Source organism: Oncorhynchus kisutch, linkage group LG11 (genome assembly GCF_002021735.2).
Source record: "Oncorhynchus kisutch isolate 150728-3 linkage group LG11, Okis_V2, whole genome shotgun sequence".
Taxonomy (NCBI): Eukaryota; Metazoa; Chordata; class Actinopteri; order Salmoniformes; family Salmonidae; genus Oncorhynchus; species Oncorhynchus kisutch.
The window spans coordinates 53,211,533-53,225,533 of record NC_034184.2 but is presented as its reverse complement, the minus strand read 5'-3'; the positions used below and the strand labels follow the sequence as shown (position 1 = coordinate 53,225,533).

The following is a 14,001-nucleotide window of genomic DNA, read 5'->3' as shown; positions in this document are numbered from 1 at the left end:
ATCTGGTTTGGGCTTAGTGGGACTATCATTTGTTTTTCAGCAGGACAATGACCCATAACACAACTCCATGTCACGCCCTGGTCAAATTATTGTGTTTGTCTTTATTTATTTGGTCAGGCCGGGGTGTGACATGGGTTTATTGTGGTGTGTTTTGTCTTGGGTTTTTGTTAGGTATTGGGTGTGTGGCTTAGTGGGGGTATCTAGCAAAGTCTATGGCTGTCTGGAGTGGTTCTCAATCAGAGGCAGGTGTTTATCGTTGTCTCTGATTGGGAACCATATTTAGGCAGCCATATTCTTTGAGTGTTTTGTGGGTGATTGTTCCTGTCTTTGTGTTTGCACCAGATAGGGCTGTTTCGGTTTTCACATTTCATTATTTTGTAGTTTATTCATGTATAGTTTTTTCCTTTATTAAAATATCATGAATCATCATCACGCTGCATTTTGGTCCGATCCTTGTTCCACCTCTTTGTCAGAGGAGTAGATAGAAGAGAACCGTTACACTCCAGGCTGTTTAAGGGCTATTTGACAAAGGGGAGTGATGGAGTGCTGTGTCAAAAAATGTTTTTATTTTTATTTAATTTTACCTTTATTTAACCAGGCAAGTCAGTTAAGAACACATTCTTATTTTCAATGATGGCCTGGGAACAGTGGGTTAACTGCCTGTTCAGGGGCAGAACCACAGATTTGTACCTTGTCAGCTCGGGGGTTTGAACTCGCAACCTTCCGGTTACTAGTCCAACGCTCTAACCACTAGGCTACGCTGCCGCCCCCAACCTAATTGGTTTGGGATGAGTTGGACCGCAGAGTGAAGGAAAAGCAGCCAACAAGTCCTCAGCATATGTGGGAACTCCTTCAAGACTTCATTCCTCATGAAGCTGGTTAAGAGAATTCCAAGAGTGTGCAAAGCTGTCATCAAGGCAAAGGGTGGCTACTTTGAAAAATATATTTTGATTTGTTGAACACTTTTTTTTGGTTACTACATGATTCCATATGTGTTATTTCATAGTTTTGATTCCTTCACTATTATTCTACAATGTAGAAAATAGTAAAAAATAAAGAAAAACCCTTGAATGAGTAGGTGTGTCCAAACTTTTGACTGGTACTATATATAATGGCTGTGTCTCTTCACAGTCCCCTTTGTGTGGTGTTCTTTTATCATTTAAAAAAAACTGGTTTTATTGCTAGCTTGAGTTACAGAGAGCTCCATGTAGTCATGGCTCTATTTAATACTGTGCGTTATCCCACACATACCATTGGGAGGACTGACTGTGGGGATTTTGGGTTGTTGATTTCTCTTACTTGATCGAGAGAACATTTCTTTACTTCTTTATTTGAAACTTTCTACCATCTATAATCCGTTTTCCGGTCATCGTCGATAACCCATTGCTCTGTATTTTTACGGTGTATTATTGTCCATATGAATTATGAAACTGTGTTCAGTGCTCATTCGAGTTTGTTTGTAGTGGATAAAGCACGTGGACGAGCAGGGGAGGCCGTACTACTACAGCTCAGACGGCTCCAGGTCTGAATGGGAACTACCCCAAGTAAGTCAACAGATTTGAATGTCTTTAATTTATTTGTATGGGCAAATTCCTAACTTCCACATATATTGAATCATTGACATAAATGCACGACTAAGAAATGTGTAAATGAGGATTTGTCCCAGAATTACTTCTACTAGTGATCATCCAATTGGGGAGAATCTCAATTGCATACTCCTTTCTCCTCGCCTCCTCAAAACCCATTGGAGGAGAAAGCCAGAGGGGAGGGACCTCTGGCTTTCTCATTTTATGGGTTTTGAGAAAGAGGTGAGGAGAGCGGACGCTAGGAGTATGCAATTGAGATTCTTCCTTGATTTTGGTTTTGCCTTGTATGACACCACTACCTTGTAGCACACTTCTTGATGCGTCAGTCTATTTCCTCCTCTGTCTTTTCACCTTAACTGGTCTGGACACCTGTAGTCCATTGATGGAGCAGAGGTTGTGTCCTAATGTACCTGAAAGTGACTTAGTGGCTAGTTTCTCTCCTGTAATCTTGTTGGTTAAGCGGAGATCAGATGAGTAGAGAATGGGCATTAGCTTTCATTTCGCTGGCCAACTGACGGGCTGAGTGGACACACGCAGGGATGCAGGCAGACAGACAAGTAGATAGGCTGGGTGTGGTGGTATCCTTTAGCAACCCTGGAAGAAGACACCAGTGGGGGGCGCCTTCTGTCTGAAAGGGATCCTACTGATGGGTGACTGATGATACGCTGGGCCATCAGAGGAGAGGTATGAAGAAGAGATACTGGATACATCCCCAAGCCACGCCTCTTCTAGACCTTTACTCTGTTGGTTATCAGTGGATAACGAGTTAAACCTGGACCTCTTTCTGTCACCCTCGCCCACCCTCTTTCTCTCTCCCCTCCTCTGACTTTCTTCACTGCCCTCCCCTTCGCTCTCTTTTTCTCACTCCCTTTCTCTCACCCTCCCTCTCACTCCCTTGCTCCCTCCATCAAGTACGATGTGTCCCCTCAGCCAGGTGATCCCCCCAAGAGTCGTAGCCTGGAGAGGAAACTGTCAGACCCCATTGTCCTGACCAAGTGGAGACACAGCACCTACGTACTAGACCTCAACGACAAGGTACTGTAAGACCACATGCTCTGTCTGTGTGTATCCTACATTCCAGTTCTATCGGCAACTCTGTTTACATGCAGGCAGTGTTTACTCCTGTCACCACTAGGGTTTGGGTCAATTCCACTTTAATTTAGTCAATTACAGAAGTAAACTGAAATTCCAATGCTTTTCAATGAATTGACTGAATTGAATGGTTCTGACACCAACCCTGGTTGTCACCAGTTACCACTTGTTTTGATGCTGTAAATAAGTTTGACGCTGCTCTGTAAGAGTGTTCTTGAACCCTATCTTAGCCATCTGGTCAGTAGTTTGTCTGGTCAGCACAACAGGTGGTCAGTCTGGCCAGTATGTTGTCACTTTGCATGCTCTTGGCCTTGCTTGGGTCTCAGTGAGTTATACTAATTCTGTGTGGGTGTGAAGAGGATAAGAGCCATACGAGGTAATCCACTAGCTACTCCTCTCATTGACAAATCCAAGTCACATGCGATAGGCTAAACCATGCTTTCAAAGCATTCTCTTTGGGACTAGTCCATTGATTCAATTGTACCTGGATAAATGAATCAGATGCAGCCTTAGTATTTGAACTTATTTCCTTTACAGTTATTTTTTTTTAAAACTCAGGCACTTTGGCTCTGGCCATCACATGGGGAAAGTTTGTCACTCTCTTTTCCGCGGTAAAGTTAGTATCCCCCGCTCTCACGCCTCCCCCTTACCATGCCTCCACCAATCCAGAGCGGAAAGGATAAGATACCTACCTATTGCTGATTTAAACCAGAAATGCAGAGTATGAGGTTTTCACAAAATTCAATTTCCCTTACTCAATCAAACGTGCTCTGATGTTCTCTGTCTGTGTGTGTCAAACCAAATATTTTAGAGAATACCTTGGACTATTATCTGAATGTGTAACAAAGCCTTTAAACAAACAAACCTCTTTCCTTATTAGTTGACCACTTCACAATAACCGACAGTAGTTGTATTGGCATAACTAGTTAGAAATCCTTTGGCAATTTGAAGTCAGATACCCCGCCTTAAGTACCCAAGTACGATGAAGGATTTTTGCTCCAGATCCTTGATTAATTTTATCTTCCTGACTAACTAACCATAAATCTAAACATATCTTCTCTAGTTTACATCATCATCATGTTGACCTTGTTCTTTATCATTTTGTCTGTATCATTGTGTAGGAGTGTGGGCCTACAGTCCCCAAGCTGAGTTCTCCTGACTTTGACTCCTGCCCCTCATCTCCCAAGCACCCCTCAATCGTCAGTATTCCCTGGCTTTCACTCCACAACATGCAACATCCATCGACTCTTTCTCTATGCGTTGCTTTTACCCATCATCCTCTATCCTCTGCATCCATCTTTATTTCTCTCCTGCATGTGTCCTTTCTGTTTCTCCTATCTGCTACCATAGCCAAAGTCCATTCTACTGTCTTTCACCTTTTGGGACCACTGAATCAGTAGTTTGTGTCTGTGTCATACCACCCTCTACTGCTGGTACAAGGAATGATGTCTGTCACCCCTTTCCCTACCCCATTTCCTCTAGCACTTTTTGTGTGTGTGAGTACATACACTGAGTGTACAAAACATTAGGAACACTATTTCCATGACAGACTGACCAGGTGAATCCAGTGAAAGCTATGGTCCCTCTCACTTGTTAAATCCACTTCAATCAGTGTAGATGAAGGGTAGGATACAGGTTAAAGACAATTGAGACATGGATTGTGTATGTGTGCCATTCAGAGGGTGACTGGGCAAGAAAAAAGATTGAAGTGCCTTTGAATGGGGTATGGTAGGCACTTTGCCAGGTGCACCGGTTTGAATGTGCCAAGAACGGCAACGCTGCTGGGTTTTTCACGCTCAACAGTTTCCCTTGTGTAAGTGTATCAAGAATGGTCCACTACCTAAAGGACATCCAGCTAATTTGGCACAACTGTGGAACGCTATCGACACCTTGTAGAGTCCATGCCCCAACGAATTGAGGATGTTCTGATGACAAAAGGGGCTGCAACTCAATATGAGGAAGGTGTTCCTAATGTTTTGTACACTCAGTGTATGATTGTGTTAGTGTGTGCTTAAGGCACAAGCCTTATTATGTTGTTACTCTTTTTCTGTATCTCACCTGCTGCTGGCTGTTTTTCCTCTCCCCTGCTGTGTGTGTGTGTGTGTGTGTGTGTGTGTGTGTGTGTGTGTGTGTGTGTGTGTGTGTGTGTGTGTGTGTGTGTGTGTGTGTGTGCACTGCAAAAAGTGAAATCTAAGTAAGCCTAAATATAAGTGATAATTCACTTAAATTTTTTATAATTTGTGTGTGTATATACAGTATATGTATTTTTCTTTAACGTCATTGGCAGAATTGGGCTCCCAGGTGGCGCAGCGGTTCAACCTCTCTGGGATATGTGGGACTGTAGCGTCCCACCTCGCCAACAGCCAGTGAAAGTGCAGGGCGCCAAATTCAAAACAACAAAAATCTCATAATTAAAATTCCTCCAGTATTTTACACCATTTTTAAAAATGTTACCCCCTTTTTCTCCCCAATTTCGATGTATACAATTGTTGTTAGTAATTACTATCTTGTCTCATCGCTACAACTCCCGTACGGTCTCTGGAGAGACGAAGGTCGAAAGCCATGCGTCCTCCGAAACACAACCCAACCAAACCGCACTGCTTCTTAACACAGAACACCTCAAACCTGGCTACCTTGGTTAGCGCGCACTGCACCCCGCCCGCCACAGGAGTCGCTGGTCCGCGATGAGACAAGGATATCCCTACCGGCCAAACCCTCCCTAACCCAGGTGACATAGTGCGTCGCCCCACGGACCTCCCAGTCGCGGCCGGCTGCGAGCCTGGGCGCGAACCCAAAGTCTCTGGTGGCACAGCTAGCGCTGCGATGCAGTGCCGTAGACCACTGCGCCACCCGGGAGGCCATTTTACACAATTTTAAAGATAAAATTCTCGTTAATCTAGCCACAGTGTCTGATTTAAAAAATGCTTTACAGCGAAAGCACCACAAACGAAAAAAACTGACATTTTTCCAGCCAAAGAGAGGAGTCACAAAAAGCACAAATAGAGAGAAAAGTAATCACTAACCTTTGATGATCTTCATCAGATGACACTCAGGACTTCATGTTACACAATACATGTATGTTTTGTTCGTTAAAGTGCATATTTATATCGGAAAATCCTCATTTTACAGTGGCGCGTTACGTTCAGTAGTTCTAAAACATGCTGTGATTGTACAGAGAGCCACATCTATTTACAGAAATACTCATTATAAATGTTGATGAAAATACAATTGTTATACATGGAATTTGAGATATACTTCTCCTTAATGCAACCGCTGTGTCAGTTTTCAAAAACACTTTACGGAAAAAGCAAACCATGGAATAATCTTGAGTACAGCTTTCAGACAACAAAGCAGCCAAAAAGATATCCGCCATATTAAGTAGTCCACATTAGTCATAAATAGCATTATAAATATTCACTTACCTTTGATGATCTTCATCAGAATGCACTCCCAAGAATCTCAGTTCCACCATAAATGTTTGTTTTGTCCATCATTATGTCCAAATAGCTTCTTTTGTTAGGGCGTTTGGTAGCCGAACGTTGGACAAAAAGTTCCGTTACAGCCCGTAGAAACTTGTCAAACTAAGTATAGAATCAATCTTTAGGATGTTTTTAACATAAATCATCAATAAGGTTCCAACCGGAGAATTCCATTGTCTATAGAAAAGCAATGGAACGAGAGCTAACTCTCTCATGACCGCGCCTCAGAGCCTGTGGCATTCTGTAAAAAAAAACTACAAGCCTCAGATTTCCCACTTCCTGGTTGAATTTTTCTCAGGTTTTCGCCTGCCATATGAGTTCTGTTATACTCACAGACATCATTCAAACAGTTTTAGAAACTTCAGAGTGTTTTTTATCCAATACTACTAATAATATGCATACATTAGCATCTGGGACAGATTAGCAGGCAGTTTACTCAGTTTTCTCTGGGCACCTTATTCATCCAAGCTACTCAATACTGCCCCCCTGTCACCAAGAAGCTAAGGCACTGCATCTCAGTGCAAGAGTCCCTGGTTCGAATCCAGGCTGTATCACATCCGGCCATGATTGAGCGGATAGGGCCGGGGTAGGCCGTCATTGTAAATAAGAGTTTGTTCTTAAGTTCTAACTGACTTGCCTAGTTCAATAAAAACAATTGTCTATATATTTACCTACAAAAATGGTTTATTTATTCTTATTCTTATTTCAAGATATTTTACCTTAAGACAAAAAATATCTTGAAATAAGATAAATTACTTTTATTAAATATGTGTTATGTTAAAATAAGCAAAATGATCTGCCAATGACATTAGATAAATTAGCTTGGTACGAAAAAACATTTTCAGTGAATATTATAAAATACGATATTTAGGCTTGCTTAGATTTCATATTTTTTTGCAGTATGGTGTGTTTGTACTACCTGGGTCTGACTATGTTTGTCTCATGTTTATCTCCCTCCACAGCCCTCTGAGAAGTGTGGAGTCCTCAACGTCACCAAAATAACTGAGAATGGCAAAAAAGTCAGGTAGAGAACATACATTATAAAGATCTTGTAGATTAGAAAATGTTATCATTCTCTTATGAGGTAATTGGAGGATAATACAGAATCATACAAACAAAACAATAAATACATATTTTTTTATTGATTCTTTGTTGAAATAATGGACAGACTGATGGTTGATAAATGGTTGGGACGTGGTTGATAAATAGTTGTGTTCTGACTTGGTTGATGGTTAATAAAGGGTTGTGTGGTTGATGGTTGATAAATGGTTGTGTTGTGAAATGGTTCAAACAGAAAGAACTGGACATCGTCGTGGACGGTGCTACAGGGCTCCTCGCTGCTCTTCGCTAAAGGACAGGGGAGTGGCACCAGCTGGGTACGTATCCCATCAGCCGCCTTGTTAGGAACCATCTTGGGTGACAGAATGTGGCAGTTGAAGTACATTTTTTGGATTCAAAAATAAATACATTTGAGCTAATTGCCTCCCCTACTTTTCCAATAACCTGCAGGATTCTTTTTACCTCAAAAGGAGGGTGGTAGTTGTAGTGCCTAAGAACTACCTGGCTGGCTGTCTATCTCCATTTAGTAGTAGTACACCATACCTCTTCCTATTTGCTCTTTCATCAGTCTGTGACTCCTTATTTCTCATTTGCCATCCTTCCTTCCTTCCCTCCCTCTTACCTCTCCTTCCTCCTCTCCTCTTTCCTCTCCTCATCCAAAGTCCTACTACCATAGTGGCTCCATCCCTGAGCTGCTGCTCACTCTGCTGGCCAACTGGAAGCGTTCGGTCAAGCCTCGCCCAGCTGTCTCCTATGTCCACTCTGTCCATGAGCGTTCCAAGGCTGCCACTGTATGTCTCCTCTGTCCCTGTGCATGTCTCCCATTTGTCCCTCAGCCTGTCCATCATCCTCACATTGTCCTATCCCCTGCCTGCTGCTCATAACCTCATCTGATTGGGTGACCAAGGGGGTGGGAGGGAACTTTGAGTTTCAGGCATGCGCTCACTCTGGATTATTTTTCCTGCAATCATGATAACAATATTGAATCGTCTTGATTGGTTGCTCCAGTTTGCCTGAGAGGGGATGTTTGTAAAACTAAAAGAGTGTTCCAAAGGATGAAGAATACATGATTGAGTTTCTATTTTTAAAACAATATATGAAAAAGAAAATAGAGGAGCTGTTTCCTGAATAAAGGTGGTGTAAAAATGCATACAATAATACAGTGCTTCAAAAAATGTGATAATTATGATAACAATTTAACTTCACAATAATACAGCTTGTAACACAGTGGTGTGAATATGATCATCTGTGTTTATCTTCAAGTAAATATAGCACTTAATAACTAATGTATAACTAACTTGTAGCCCAACACTGCTTTTGTTGTTTTTAATGCAACTTGTAATAATAACGGTGAAAAAAGTACTCATGAAAGATTTACCACTATTACTATCCTTAAGCTGGAAAACCAGCTCTCATCTGATTTGATTGTTTGAATGTTGATTTCCTTGTAGAAGTTTGGGGGTAACCAGTCGAAGCCGGAATTCACTGTGGATCTCAGAGGGGGGTCAGTTGATTGGGCCTCGAAGGATAAGTCCAGCAAGAAGCACGTCATTGAGCTGAAGACCCGTCAGGGGACAGAGCTGCTGATCCAATCAGAGATCGACAGTGTCATCAACGACTGGTACCGAGTCCTGACAGACACCATCAGTACACATGTGAGTGGACCGCTCTTCTCAGCCTATCTATCTTCTCAGTTCTCAACATAGTAGTTACGGTACCACAGCTCTGTAAGGTACAAGTCAGGTTTGTCAACATCCACAATGAGAGGCTTCTGAAATGTATGCATTTATGTGTAATCTGTTCAGTACCACTCGCTTTCACGGCAGAGGTGATCCAGGCTGATTTGAATAACTTGTGGTGTTTGTGTGTGTGGACAGGCATGGGAGTCAGATGAAGCCTTAGAGGAGGACATGCCTGAGTCCCCCGGTGCAGAAAAACAAGACAAGGAGAAAGACCACAGAGACTCCAAGAAAAGCAGAGGTTCCTTGACTATGCATATAAATACACTATGTGTGTGTGTGTGTGTCGCGCTCACGCGTCAGTGTTAGTTTTGTCAACAAAAAGTGACTGAAATATTAATAATTTTTCAGTGGCAAAATAGACCCAGAAAGAACTGTAACCAAACAAAAATGTATTTTCATTTCAGTTGACTAAATCGAGATGAGACAAAATTGTGACTACTAAATGGACTGGACAATAGTTTAAGAGAGATTGCGCAGGCAACTCTCTTGCTTCCCTGTAGCTAACCAGTCACTACCAGCCTTCTAGTTAGCTACCCTGTGCCTGGTTAAGAAACACAAACTGCTTAACAAAATTAAAAACAATAGTAGCATTGAGTTTAATGGTAAAACAACAGTCTAGCTATGTTTTTCTCTCCCTTGAGTAGGCTCTGGAAATGTAGGCTGTCTTTGAATTTGTAGTCTCACTCAACCCTCTCACTTTTCCCACTTAATTTTCCATTTCCCCCTCTTTTCCTTGAGGCTTGATTATAGCCCTTAGGCTATTGTTGCAAAGACATGACCCATGGCGCAACAGTTTTTTCTTTCTATCATGCACTGGCGGATTTTACATTCATAAAGCATATCCCAGGCTGTTCTAAAACTAGGCTACTTGCGGACCTGACCGTTAACCATTGTTTAGGCTACAACACCTTGTTCAATCATATTACCTCATTAGCTACCAAGCACTAACAACCTGGGGCGCGTTCAGCAGGCTGCAACATTTTGGAATGCTCAGAAAGAAATAGGCTATGTAGAGCAAACATGTCTCTCTGATATGTTGAATAAGGAATAATTTTGGCTCTGTTCATGGAATTTCTATCTGCAGCGTTCAAGAATGTTTTTTAACTGAATGTGGTCATGGTAACATTACCAGTAGCCTATATGCAAACATTTGGTGGCACAGAAAGAAAGGAAAAGAGACAGCTAAAAATATATTGACTAAATTCCTCTTGCCACTATGCTACATATGGGTAAATAACTTTATTTTGAGTTAATGTGGACCTAGTGAATCAGACTTGAGCAGTTGGACCAGGACTCAAGCACTGGGACGCGGACTTTAGACATTGTGACTCAATTCCTGACTTGAGCATTGGTGATTCTGACTTGGACTCGCGCACAGGGGACTCAAGGTTTAGTGACTCAACTACATCACTGGCCGAAACAGTCATTAGCTCCTGTTCTACTTTTGGACATCAATGTGGCTGCGGCATCTGTGGAATGTTGACAACAATGACTTGACCAAGTGATGGAGGTGCAACACATACTACTTTGCCAATAGTTTGCGGCACCATCTAGTCTCTCTCTCTCTCTCTCTCTGATTGTGTGTGTCTGTTTGTTTTGTATGTAATGTGCAATATCTATGTAGGCTGAATTAGGAATTTGCATGGACAAATAATTCTTACATAATATTATTATTATATACAGTACCAGTCAAAGTTAGGACACACCTACTCATTCCAGGGTTTTTCTTTATCAAAACTATGAAATAACACATCTGGAATCATGTAGTAACCAAAAAGTGTTGAACAAATCAAAAGATATGTTTGAGATTCTTCAAAGTAGCCAGCCTTTGCCTTGATTACAGCTTTGCACACATTCTCCAACCAGCTTCATGAGGTAGTCACATGGAATGCATTTCAATTAACAAGTGTGCCTTGTTGAATGTTAATTTGTGTAATTTCTTTCCTTAATGTGTTTGAACCAATCAGTTGTGTTGTGACAAGGTAGGGGTGGTATACAGAATATAGCCCTATTTGGTAAAAGACCAAGTCCATATTATGGCAAGAACAGCTCAAATAAGCAAAGAGAAATGACAATCCATCATTTCTTCAAGACATGAAGATCAGTCAATATGGAACATTTCAAGAACTTTTAAAGTTTTTTCAAGTGCAGTGGCAAAAACCATCCAGCGCTATGATGAAACTGGCTCTCATGAGGACCGCCACAGGAAAGGAAGACCCAAAGTTACCTCTGCTGCAGAGGATAAGTTCATTAGAGTTTCCCAGCCTCAGAAATTGCAGCCCAAATAAATTCTTCAGAGTTCAAGTAACAGACACATCTCAACATCAACTGTTCAGAGGAGACTGTGTGAATGAAGGCCTTCATGGTCAAATTTCTGCAAAGAAACCACTACTAAAGGACTCCAATAAGAAGAGGAGACTTGGACGTTAGAGCAATGGACATTAGAATGGTAATCTGTCCTTCCGTCTGATGAGTCCAAATTTGAGATTTTGGGTTCCAACCGCCATGTCTTTGTGAGACACAGAGTAGGTGAACGGATTATCTCTGCATGTGAGGTTCCCACCATGAAGTATGGAGGAGGTGTGATGGTGTGGGGGTGCTTTGCTGGTGACATTGTCAGTGATTTATTTAGAATTCAAGGCACACTTACCCAGCACGGCTGCAGCGATACGCCATCCCATCTGGTTTGGGCTTAGTGGGACTATCATTTGTTTTTCAACAGGACAATGACCCAACACACCTCCAGGCTGTGTAATTTGACAAAGAAGAAGAGTGATGGACTGCTGCATCTGATAACCTGGCCTCCACAATCACCCGACCTCAACCCAGTTGAGATGGTTTGAGATGAGTTGGACTGCAGAGTGAAGGAAAAGCAGCCAACAAGTGCTCAGCATATGTGGGAACTCCTTCAAGACTGTTGGAAAAGCATTCCAGGTCAAGCTGGCTTAGAGAATGCAATGAGTGTGCAAAACTGTCATCAAGGCAAAGGGTGGCTACTTTGAAGAATCTAAAATATATTTTGATTTAACACTTTTTTTGTTTACTACATGATTCCATATGTGTTATTTCATAGTTTTGAAGTCTTCACCATAATTCCACAATGTAGAAAATTGTAAAAATAAAGAAAATCCCTTGAATGAACAGGTGTCCAAACTTTTGACTGATACTGTCATTATGTTTTACATTTTTCTGCTTTTGGGAAGAGACATATGCTGATAGGACCAGGCTATGTATGTTTGTGCACATGGAAGTCAGTGATTTATGTTTACTATAGGTTAATGAGGCAATACAAATGTGATGTGACTGAAATGTGGCTAAAATGAAAGGACATTTAGTTGACTGAAATGGCCCACTGTTTTTATAATTTTGAATATATCTAGACTAAATCATTATTGCAATGACAACAAAAATGTGACATAACATAAAAATACGACATAATGATATATAATGATATTTTAGTCAAAATGACAAAGACTAGACTAAATGTGAATTAACACTGGTGTGCTTGCGTGTGTGCAGGTGCGTGTGAGAATGTTTGCGTGTCAGTGATCTAAAAAGGTTTTGTCACCAAATGCCCTCTTAATACCTGTTTAGCCATTTCCCTCCGTATGTTTTCAGCGATGAAGACATCTGTGAGTATGGACTCCTCGGACCAGAAGAAGACCAGAGTAAAGCTGAAGAAGTTCCTAACCCGCCGACCCACCTACCAGGCCGTCAGAGATAAGGGCTACATTAAAGGTATGGCTGGCCTCACTGCAAGCCAGTTCTTATAAAGGTGACATTTGACATGCCTGTCTCTCTCTTTATTTGTTATTTAAAATATACTTCTCTTGCTTTGTGTTGCGCCACAGACCAGGTGTTTGGCTGCAGCCTGAGCAGCCTGTGTCAGAGGGAGAACACTTCGGTGCCCACTTTCGTCACCATGTGCATCGACCACGTGGAAAACACAGGTATGACCTCTCTGCCTTTTTAAAATTAGCCATTTTGTTTCCATTATGTGTACTGAATCAGTTATAATGCTGTCTCTGTATCTTTCTCTTTCCCCCTCCTCTATGTCTCTGACTCTGTCCTCTCTTTTGCAGGTCTGAGTATAGATGGGATATACAGAGTGAGTGGAAACCTAGCTGTGATACAGAAGCTGCGCTTTGCTGTCAATCACGGTATGGCAAAAATTGTTATTTTTTCTCTTTTGGAACCAGTGGAATTGTCCGTGGAGAACCAATGGAATAGTACTAAAAGAGAGAACCTTATTTGTGTGTGTTTCAGATGAGAAGGTAGAGCTGGATGACAGTAAGTGGGAAGACATCCACGTCACTACAGGAGCCCTGAAGATGTTATTCAGAGAGCTGCCTGAGCCCGTTTTCACCTACGACTCTTTCAACGACTTTATCAACGCCATCAGTGAGTAGTAACACACTTGACTACACTGTGCTGTATAACAAACACTGTACTGTACAACACATATACCATAGAGATCCTATTAAATTATGAATTCCTATTCTAATTGCTAATCTAATTCTATGAAGTATGCCTGTCTATATGCCTGTCTACTGAGCTACTATTTGTAAAGGTAAAATCAAGGTTAGATGGTTTGCTTAAAGACAATGCTTATTAAGACATAATTAACTTCATATGCTGTACCACTTGGTTTGGTGACTCCAAATGTGTGCTGTTTTAAATGTATCCACAAGATGGCACCCTTCTCATTTGAATTCACAAAAATGTATTAGAATTAAGGATTAGGGTTGCAAAGCTATGGTAAATTTACCAAAATTACCCGGAATCTTCTATAATTTTGGTAATTAACAGGTAATTTATGGCAATCTATGGTAACTTTTGGTCGCTTAATTTATTCATATACAGTATAATATTCATTTTTTAAATATCTTTGTATATATTGTCCATGAGGTTCTATTGGATAAACAATATGTTCAAGAGAAAATAGTCTAATTAATGAAAAAAAGCATATAATCAACAATGGAATTATTTTCAATTAAGTCTTCCAACTATTGATTTTTTCTTTTACAACTGCCACAGTTTGGC

The 14,001-nt window shown here is 41.2% G+C and overlaps 1 protein-coding gene across 8 annotated transcripts in view; it reads left to right on the top strand.

Annotated features, from left to right (window-relative positions):
• arhgap12b (Rho GTPase activating protein 12b) overlaps positions 1 to 14,001 on the top strand; it is a 93,142-nt gene that overhangs the window by 71,325 nt on the left and 7,816 nt on the right. For 3 of the 8 annotated variants that reach the window (XM_020494867.2, XM_020494864.2, XM_031835951.1), the window contains 12 exons: positions 1,464 to 1,544; positions 2,499 to 2,621; positions 3,800 to 3,877; positions 7,120 to 7,181; positions 7,452 to 7,533; positions 7,879 to 8,007; positions 8,668 to 8,871; positions 9,094 to 9,196; positions 12,577 to 12,696; positions 12,810 to 12,908; positions 13,041 to 13,118; positions 13,225 to 13,359. In XM_020494867.2, the coding sequence (XP_020350456.1) occupies positions 1,464 to 1,544; positions 2,499 to 2,621; positions 3,800 to 3,877; positions 7,120 to 7,181; positions 7,452 to 7,533; positions 7,879 to 8,007; positions 8,668 to 8,871; positions 9,094 to 9,196; positions 12,577 to 12,696; positions 12,810 to 12,908; positions 13,041 to 13,118; positions 13,225 to 13,359 (1,294 nt within the window). The remainder of the gene's footprint in view (positions 1 to 1,463; positions 1,545 to 2,498; positions 2,622 to 3,799; positions 3,878 to 7,119; positions 7,182 to 7,451; positions 7,534 to 7,878; positions 8,008 to 8,667; positions 8,872 to 9,093; positions 9,197 to 12,576; positions 12,697 to 12,809; positions 12,909 to 13,040; positions 13,119 to 13,224; positions 13,360 to 14,001) is intronic. The other 5 variants (XM_031835950.1, XM_020494865.2, XM_031835947.1 and 2 more) reach the window with 4 other exon arrangements.